This window comes from Dendropsophus ebraccatus, chromosome 3, assembly GCF_027789765.1.
Source record: "Dendropsophus ebraccatus isolate aDenEbr1 chromosome 3, aDenEbr1.pat, whole genome shotgun sequence".
Classification (NCBI taxonomy): Eukaryota; Metazoa; Chordata; class Amphibia; order Anura; family Hylidae; genus Dendropsophus; species Dendropsophus ebraccatus.
Window position 1 is genome coordinate 123089645 of NC_091456.1, and position 9009 is coordinate 123098653.

General features: G+C 46.3%; 1 protein-coding gene across 1 annotated transcript; it reads left to right on the forward strand.

The window, feature by feature from the left end:
• The first annotated feature begins 274 nt into the window (after positions 1 to 274).
• RPS28 (ribosomal protein S28) lies at positions 275 to 8682 on the forward strand. Its single transcript, XM_069962621.1, has 4 exons — positions 275 to 383; positions 610 to 657; positions 5437 to 5571; positions 8601 to 8682. Exons 1-3 carry the CDS (start codon positions 345 to 347, stop codon positions 5557 to 5559), a joined length of 210 nt encoding a protein of 69 aa, XP_069818722.1. The 5' UTR covers positions 275 to 344; the 3' UTR covers positions 5560 to 5571; positions 8601 to 8682.
• The last annotated feature ends 327 nt before the right edge of the window (positions 8683 to 9009 follow it).

Below are 9009 nucleotides of genomic sequence, written 5' to 3' on the forward strand. Positions count from 1 at the left end.
GTACGGCCCTGTATTAGTCCCTGGGTCTGTGCATAGTCCTTTACTATAGCGTACTACTCTGGTCTCCTCAAACATGGAGGTGTTATACAGCTGGACGCTTTTGGGAACACGGCCTAGCTATGCCAGCCAAGATTGTGACTAATTCTAAAGAAACGCGATATAAACTAAACATTGGAATCGTGTGATTAAAAGCCATCCGCCCCTTAGCTGATAATAGTCTTCTGTTCAGCCTCAATGGGTCGCGAGGGGCGCGTTATGACGACACTTCCGCTCTCCACCCCGCCCTATAAAAAGGCGCTGCCTGCGCACGTGATCCTCTTTTTGGGCCTACAGCTCCTTTAGCTATGGACGCCAGCCGCGTGCAACCCATCAAGCTTGCTCGGGTAACGTATATGCTACGTGTGTGGCTGCCCCTGTGATCGCGATAGAAGGGCGGCTGTTAGCGGGCGGGACAGCCGTCATGTAGAAGCCTTCGCCTCTGTGTGAGCAGTCTGTTGGCCGCCCGCTCTTGGTCGGTCCTGTACGCTCCATGCGGCTTCTAGTCCCTGTGCGGTTACTGTCGGCTGTATGACATCGCTACCATGCTGACGGCTGTGCTTTTCCTTCTAGGTGACCAAAGTTCTGGGAAGGACCGGCTCCCAGGGGCAGTGTACTCAGGTGAGGCTCCGCGGGCAGGCGGGAGGGGGGCGGCCCGCTCAGTGCTGCTGATGGAGTCGGCCATGTCACTGGGGATGGATTCATGGTAACCTAGCATGTCTGCCCTCTTAGATGGGCTGGACTCTGGAGAGCCAAGTGGCAGGCTTGTGGGGGCCTCCAGGGTGGCTGCCCATCCTATGCCATGCTTACCGGAGATACCATTACATGGAGCTCAGCAAATCCCAACGGAATTAGTGTACGAAACTTGTGCTGATCCATTATAGGAGCTGCCCAGGTAGGACACAATGTCAGTGGTGAGCAGAAGTGTCTGTGGTGTTTAATACACTAAGGGTATGTTCACACTAAGTAAATGTGGTCAATGTCAATTCCTTGAGCGGAGGCGTGTGAGCCCTCCCATAGAGATGCTGTTTGACATTGAGGCAGGGAGAGTTCTGCCGCAGAATTCCACCACGTTTGCTCAGTGTGAACTAGCCCTAAACTACAATTCCCATCTCCCATAAAATAATTAAACTTTTAATTCTCATCAAGTGAATGGGAAACTACCAGCTGATTAGACGCTAAGCAGCTGTTATGTTCCTATAGTACAATGGATGTTGAGAATAAGGGTAGCTTTCTTCCTTCAGCCTCTTGTCCTATTTTTGGGAAGTCTTTATTCAGTGTGCAGGTTTGGTGCGTTCTCTGCAGCAGTATCACTGAGTGAGTCATTTATCAGGCAGTGTCTCATCCCTGTGGACTCTTACAAATCTAAGCATTAAAAAGGCTTCATTTGTTGTACAGACCCACAGTGAATTCAATAGAAACCTAACAGTGCATTATGATATGTCAGTGTTCCTGGCTTAGGGTAGCTTCACACGTACTGTATCGCTGCGTGTTTGGTGTGATTTTTTATTATTTTTTTTTACATGCGAGTTTTGATTTTCATGTGAAAATCAAAACTCGCATGTAAAAACGCAGCGATACGGTACGTGTGAAGCTACCCTTAGGCTAGGTTCACACTGCGTTTTCAGCATCCGTTTAACGCATCCGTTTTTTGCAAAAAACGGATTGCAAAAAACGGATTCATTTGTGTGCCTCCGTTTTTCCATTGACTTCCATTATAAAAAAAAGGATCTGTTTTTTTTGACGGACCAAAACGGACAAAAAACGTTGCTGACCCTATTTTTCTGGACGTTAAAAAAAACGGATCCGTTAAACGGATGCTGAAAACGCAGTGTGAACCTAGCCTTACACTGCATTTACACATGCAAATAACTGACCAATAATTCTGACAGTTTCAAAGTCAAAGCCAAAACCAGGAACAGGCTATAAACACTCCTTGGTGGAACTTTATGGACATGTCTTTTTCCAACCGTATTAAAGTGACTGTACCACCAGGCCCAGGTAGAAGCACTAGAGGCAGTCTGACCTGCCCTTAGTGGGAGAAAACCCCCGCCCCTCTATGATAGTTCCATTGATTCTAATGGAGTCATGTCATGGAGGGGCTGGAGTTTCTTCCCACTAAGGGTGGGTCAGCCCGCCTCCAGTGCTTCAGCCTGGGCCTGGTGGTACAGTCACTTTAACTATGTAACAGAGAACAGGTCATAAAGGAAAGACTGATTTCTCCTTTCCAAATCCGTTCCTGGCTTTGGCTTCAACAATCTATCAGGGTACTGATCCAGAATTCAAACAACTTTTAATATTCAAGATGAAAATTGAAACAAGTTATAGGGATCTATACACCTGAGCTCATTCCAATACATTGTGCATTGGGGATCCCATTACTTTGTGTGGTAGGGATCATTGTACACTAATTGCTAGTCTGTGACAGTTGTTGCATTTTTTTTAAGGCTGTTTACACTGAGTAAAGTAAGCAGAATTCCACAGCTGAACTCTGCTGCAGAATTCCACCTGCCTCTGTGTCATAGCATCTCTATGGGAGAGCGCATGCTTCTCCACTGTAGCCACTCTGCACACAGAAGTGACATGTCACTACTTTGAGGGGAGAGCAGCGGAGGAGCGCGCACTCTCCCATAGAGATGCTATGACACAGAGGCAGACAGAATTCTGCCTATTTTACTCAGTATGAGCCTTAAAGGGAACCAATCACTGGAAAAAAGCATATAGAGCTTTTGATATGTGCTGTTAGAGCACACAGCACACTTGCCACACGTGTTTCCATAGCCTCCGTGCCTTCCCCGTGTAAGCCGCAAAGTAACTTTATAAAACTGGCGCCCTGTATGCTAATTACCTGAGGTAGTCACCTGGGCGGTGTTCGGCTAGCAGGTAGTCACGGTCCCCTGGGCGTTCTTCCGCTGTAATCACGCCCCTCTGGGCGTGATTCAAATGGCTGAGTGGCTGTGGCGTCACTCGGGAGCGCGCCGTGCCCAACGTCGGCGCGCTTACGTACTGATGCCGGACGCCGCCGCACATGCGCAGTGCAGCCGCTTTCATTCCGGTTGGACTGCGCCTGTGCAGAATAGCCTCGAACTCCGGCTAACAGGCTATTCGAGGCTATTCTGCACAGGCGCAGTACCGCCGGAATGGAAGCGGCTGCACTGCGCATGTGCGGCGGCGTCCGGCATCAGAATGTCACAGCTACTCGGCCATTTGAATCACGCCCAGAGGGGCGTGATTACAGCGGTAGAACGCCCAGGGGACAGTGACTACCTGCTAGCCGAACACCGCCCAGGTGACTACCTCAGGTAATTAGCATACAGGGCGCCAGTTTTATAAAGTTACTTTGCGGCTTACACGGGGAAGGCACGGAGGCTATGGAAACACGTGTGGCAAGTGTGCTGTGTGCTCTAACAGCACATTTCAAAAGCTCTATATGCGTTTTTCCGGTGATTGGTTCCCTTTAAAGGGGTTATCCAGCGCTACAAAAACATGGCCACTTTTCCTTCTACTGTTGTCTCCAGTTCAAGTGTGGTTTGCAATTTAAGCTCCATTTACTTCAATGGGACTTGGTTTCAAAACCCTACCCAAACTGGAGACAACAGTAGGGGGAAAGTGGCCATGTTTTTGTAGCGCTGGATAACAACTTTAATTTCCTGTCCCCTGTGTCGATCTATCCCAGGCCAGGGGCAGACCAGGTTGAGGGCAGGGATAATCCTGCAGATTGTGTGCACCTGTCTCCTCATTCCCCGCTCGCTGCTGGCGCTATCACACGCGCCGACAGCGGGCGGGTAAGTGCGTGGGTCTGCGGGAGTCCATAAGAAATGGCCGCTGCTGCTGTTATACAAAGTGACGTCTAGCAGACCATCCTTGTTTTTCAACATGAAAAACAAGGATCAGCTGACGTTGCTAATGTTGGGCTGATCGTTGACTTTTAACACTGATTACACAAATCGTCCGATAATCGCTTGGTGTTATAGGGCCATTAGGCAGGGTGGTTTCAACATTGTTTAGGGTGCACTAAGGTGTGTTTAGTTCCATTTTTATCCTGACCATTAAAGGGAACCAATCACTGGAAAAATGCATATAGAGCTTTTGAAATGTGCTGTTAGAGCACACAGCACACTTGCCACACGTGTTTCCATAGCCTCCGTGCCTTCTCCGTGTAAGCCGCAAAGTAACTTTATAAAACTGGCGCCCTGTATGCTAATTACCTGAGGTAGTCACCTGGGCGGTGTTCGGCTAGCAGGTAGTCACGGTCCCCTGGGCGTTCTTCCGCTGTAATCACGCCTCTCTGGGCGTGATTCAAATGGCAGAGTGGCTGTGGCGTCACTCGGGAGCGCGCCGTGCCCAACGTCGGCGCGCTTACGTACTGATGCCGGACGCCGCCGCACATGCGCAGTGCAGCCGCTTCCATTCCGGTTGCACTGCGCCTGTGCAGAATAGCCTCGAACTCCGGCTAACAGGCTATTCGAGGCTATTCTGCACAGGCGCAGTACCGCCGTAATGGAAGCGGCTGCACGGCGCATGTGCGGCGGCATCCGGCATCAGAATGTCACAGCTACTCGGCCATTTGAATCACGCCCAGAGGGGCGTGATTACAGTGGAAGAACGCCCAGGGGACCGTGACTACCTGCTAGCAGAACACCGCCCAGGTGAATACCTCAGGTAATTAGCATACAGGGCGCCAGTTTTATAAAGTTACTTTGCGGCTTACACGGGGAAGGCACGGAGGCTACGGAAACACGTGTGGCAAGTGTGCTGTGTGCTCTAACAGCACATTTCAAAAGCTCTATATGCGTTTTTCTGGTGATTGGTTCCCTTTTAAGTTGCGTTTTAGCAGATCTCATGTGTTTTTTTTTTTTTTTTTGTTTTTTTGTTTTTTTAAATCCAAGAAAAGCTCTAATTGTCCCTTTACATGGCCCAACATGGACTGTGTAAAAAGCTTTTAGCTAAGCACTTCAGTCCTCAGGCTGTATCCACCCTCTCCATGGAGCAGGCAGACAGCAGCAATCAGAAGCCGAGAGTTCAGGTTCATACGAACCCATACCTCGGCCGGTTCGCTCATCTCTAATTGTCACAATTGTTGAGATGGTCTCCTGCAGAGTGTAAAGCACTTGGCAACAAGCCTCTGTGGTGATTTGGTACTCGAAACAAACTACTCAAAACTATTGACCATACCGGCTTAAAGTGACTGTACCACCAGGCCCAGGCCCGCCTCCAGTGCTTCAGCTTGGGCCTGGTGGTACAGTCACTTTAAACTGTTATAAAGGGATATTGCCATCTAGAGCATTTATGGCATACCAACAATAGCTGAGCTGCTTGTTTTAAGGAGTTTGCATAGCTACTGCAAGGATTTTCTTTGGTATGTTTTGATTTAAAGTCTGTTTAAAATTTTTTCTTTAGGTCCGTGTAGAATTTATGGATGACAGCAATCGTTCAATTATTAGAAATGTGAAAGGACCTGTTAGAGAAGGGGATGTCCTGACACTTTTGGAATCTGAACGTGAAGCTAGAAGGCTGCGCTAACTTACCCCTAAGGTAAGGTCCTCATGACCCCAGAAATTGAGATGTAAAGGTTTTGGTTATAGATTTTGCAGGATTCAAGAGGAATAGACAAAGGACTTGTAGTTCTCCTTCATGCTGGATCCACTCCAGGGCTTGACTCAAACTGCTTTGACATTAGCCTTACTGTGATTGAACAGTTGTGGTCACTAGAAACACATTCATAGGGTCATGAATTAAGTGCCCTTTGGTCTTTACTACGCAGTTGTAAGATTGTATCTTTTTTTTTTTTTTTTTTTTTTTTCTCTCCACTATGTTGTAAAGCAAAACCTGCTTCACTTATGCATCTGGAACTTATGTTTCGGTATACTTTTTATTTCCTTGGTCAGTGTTTTGTTCATTTAAACTGTAGAGTAAGGAATGGTGTGATGGATTTCAGACTAGCTGTTTTTCCAGCGTATAAGACTGGGCATATAAGATGACCCCTGACATTCCTGCTGTATAAGACTACCCCTCTACTGTCCCAACAGACACCAAAATTATTAAAAAAAAATTAAAATAAAAAATCAAGACTGCAGCAAGATCTGAAAGGCAGAGAAGAAAGGCGGGCCAGACAGGTGAACGAGGTGTGTTTTTCCAGGCACAGCGCCACTCTGCCGTATGTTTATTTTTTTTTTTTAATATACCCCGGATGCCTGCAGCTTGCACTGCCCTTTATACGGTCACCGCATATGGCAGAGATGCAGATGTTCTTGAGCTCCCCCCACTGTATATGTCAACCGCAAATTCTCCAGTCCTGAAGTTTCTAATCACCTGCCCTATAAGAAGACACCCAGCGTATTAAGACAACCCCTGACTTTCAAGATGATTTTTCTGGGTTAAAAAGTAGTCTTATATGCAGGAAAATACAGTACATTTTGAAGTTCTTCCTGTTGGCCTTAGGGTGGTATTACACGGGCCGAGCAGGGCCCGATAATACCTGTAAATGAGCATCGATCTGCTAGATCGTTGCTCGTTTACTGTGCCTATTACACGGCCCGACAATTGTTTGACAAGAGCTGCAAGGACATAGTTACCGATGTCCTTGCAGCCCTTGCTAAACTGGCATACATTACCCATCCACGTTCCAGGGCTGCTCCTGGGGTACCGTGCGCGCTCTAGCTTCACAGCGGCCTGTCAGCTGGTAGGCCGCTCAGCCAATCACAGGCCGGGACCGCTGCGGCCTGTGATTGGCTGAGCGGCCTATCAGCTGACAGGCCTCTGTGAAGCTAGAGCGCGCACGGTACCCCAGGAGCAGCCCTGGAACGTGGATGGGTAATGTAATCGTTAGTCGCCGGCCACGCACCGCTATTACACGCAGCGGTGCGCAGTCGGCGCCCGACGAAAATAGGGTCTAACCTATATCGTTGTCATCGGCTGATCGTTGCATTTATTACACGTAGCGATAATCGGCCGAATCGGGCCAATTCGGCCGATTATCGTTCCGTGTAATAGTATCCTTAAGCTCTGTTCATATTGCAGTTGGTCCTATAAGTTGTGTATTCCCTGATGTGTACTTCTAAAATATGCTACTGTGTAACCACACAGTAGCATATGTAAACCTTTGTCGGCAGTGCTAAAGTATAAGACTTTGCCACTACAGGTTCTGTCTAATTGTCAGTTTTCCTTAAGCTTGCCTCTATAACTGGTTTTCGACTACTTGTCTCTCTAAAGTGTCCTTTTAGTGACTGGTAAATTGTCATTGTTATGGCATATATCCTAAATATGATGTGATCATAGCCTTAGATTCATTATTTTAAAATGTCTCAAGACTAAAATGCATCTGTTTGGTTGAAACGTCACTCCATACTTAACCTTATACCTTTATGCCATATTAAAGGAGTATTCTGAGAAATTAAAAAACCTATTCTGCTGATCCCCCTGCAGCTCCTACTGCAGAAAATTCTGATACACCACTGCTTCCTAGGATGTACAGGAGCAGGACTTAGGAAATCATAGGCTGCTGTGGAGTTCTTGGCTTGAGTTTAGCTGAGCCGGCAGGGCCTGCTGATGTGTTGTCTTGGAAGCAGTGGAGGTAAAAGAAACCTATTTAATATTTACAGCAGCACCAGTGGTGTATAACATTTTATTACTGAATTGTCTATTTTTAAGAAAAATGAGAGGGGACCCTGTTGAGATCTGATGCTGTATCCTGTGGCAGAGGACACAGCCTGTCCATATGGGAAAACCCCTTTGACAGTAGCTTTTTACTATTAACCAGTAGTACAAGCAGGGATTAAAATGTTAATAGGGGACTTTTAAGTGTGTCAATACTTAAAGAGTCACTGTCGTATTTTTTTTTTTTGCAGAAATCAATAGTCCAGGCGATTTTAAGAAACTTTGTAATTGGGTTTATTAGCCAAGTCTGCCATTATCTGCATGTAAAAAGCCTTTTCCCAGGTCCCCCCCCTCCTTCCTCTTTTTCATCCACTCTGAAAAATCTGAAAATTGTGACTTGTTGCAGGAGACATACCCTATCTGCTCTAGTGAGAGGGGAGGGGGGAGGAGGAAGGAGGGAGTTAGCCGGCAGCAGAAAGCAGATAACAGAGGATTACAGGCATGGAGCTGGGGTGACAGCTGTAATCCGAGCTCAGACAGGTCACTGGTGATGGTCAGAACAGATAACGGGTGAGGGATTTGTAGATTAACTCTTTGTTGTCCTGTTTTGGTCTTTTCTTTAGCTCTCTCCATAGGAGAACAATGAAGACAGGGGGGAGAGCTTCAAACTGCTTTTTCATGATAAAAATGCATTTTTCGGATAATAAACCCAATTACAAAGTTTCTTAAAATCGCCTGGACTATTGATTTCTGCAAAAAAAAAATTTCACGACAGTGACACTTTAAGCATTTTTTTAGACACTGCTTGTGTTTAGTTGTGGTTTTGCCCACAATGTCCAATAGTGGCCTGATGTCACTGCAACATCAAGAACATCAGGTACCTATTAAAGAGGACCATTGTGTCAGTGTTCTGTTTTATCTGTATTTGTTAACCTGAGTTTCTCCATTTTTTTTTTTTTTTTTTTCAGATGCCTGTTCAATCTACATAGCACTGTTCTACAGACCATCTCCAGTTTGCTTGTTGGTTGAAAATAAAGATTTCTGAAGGAATGTTTGGAAAACATTGTATTTTTTTTTAAATACTTGGCCATCATAATAAACAAGGCCTGCCATGGGTTTCTTTTTATTAATACTTAATACACCTTATTGACACCTTTAATACATCTGACAATACAAGGCCAAATCTATTTGAAACTGGCTGATACATTGGAACAATATTCTAGCATGCTAATGTAAAATAATGCAATTGAAGTACCACAGTGTCAGCACTGCCCATAGACTATGCAATCTCAAAGTGAATGAATTTACTTAAAGGGAACCATTCACCCCGGGGCCCCCGTCAGAAACTGACATAGTGACATAAAGGTCAATATACTT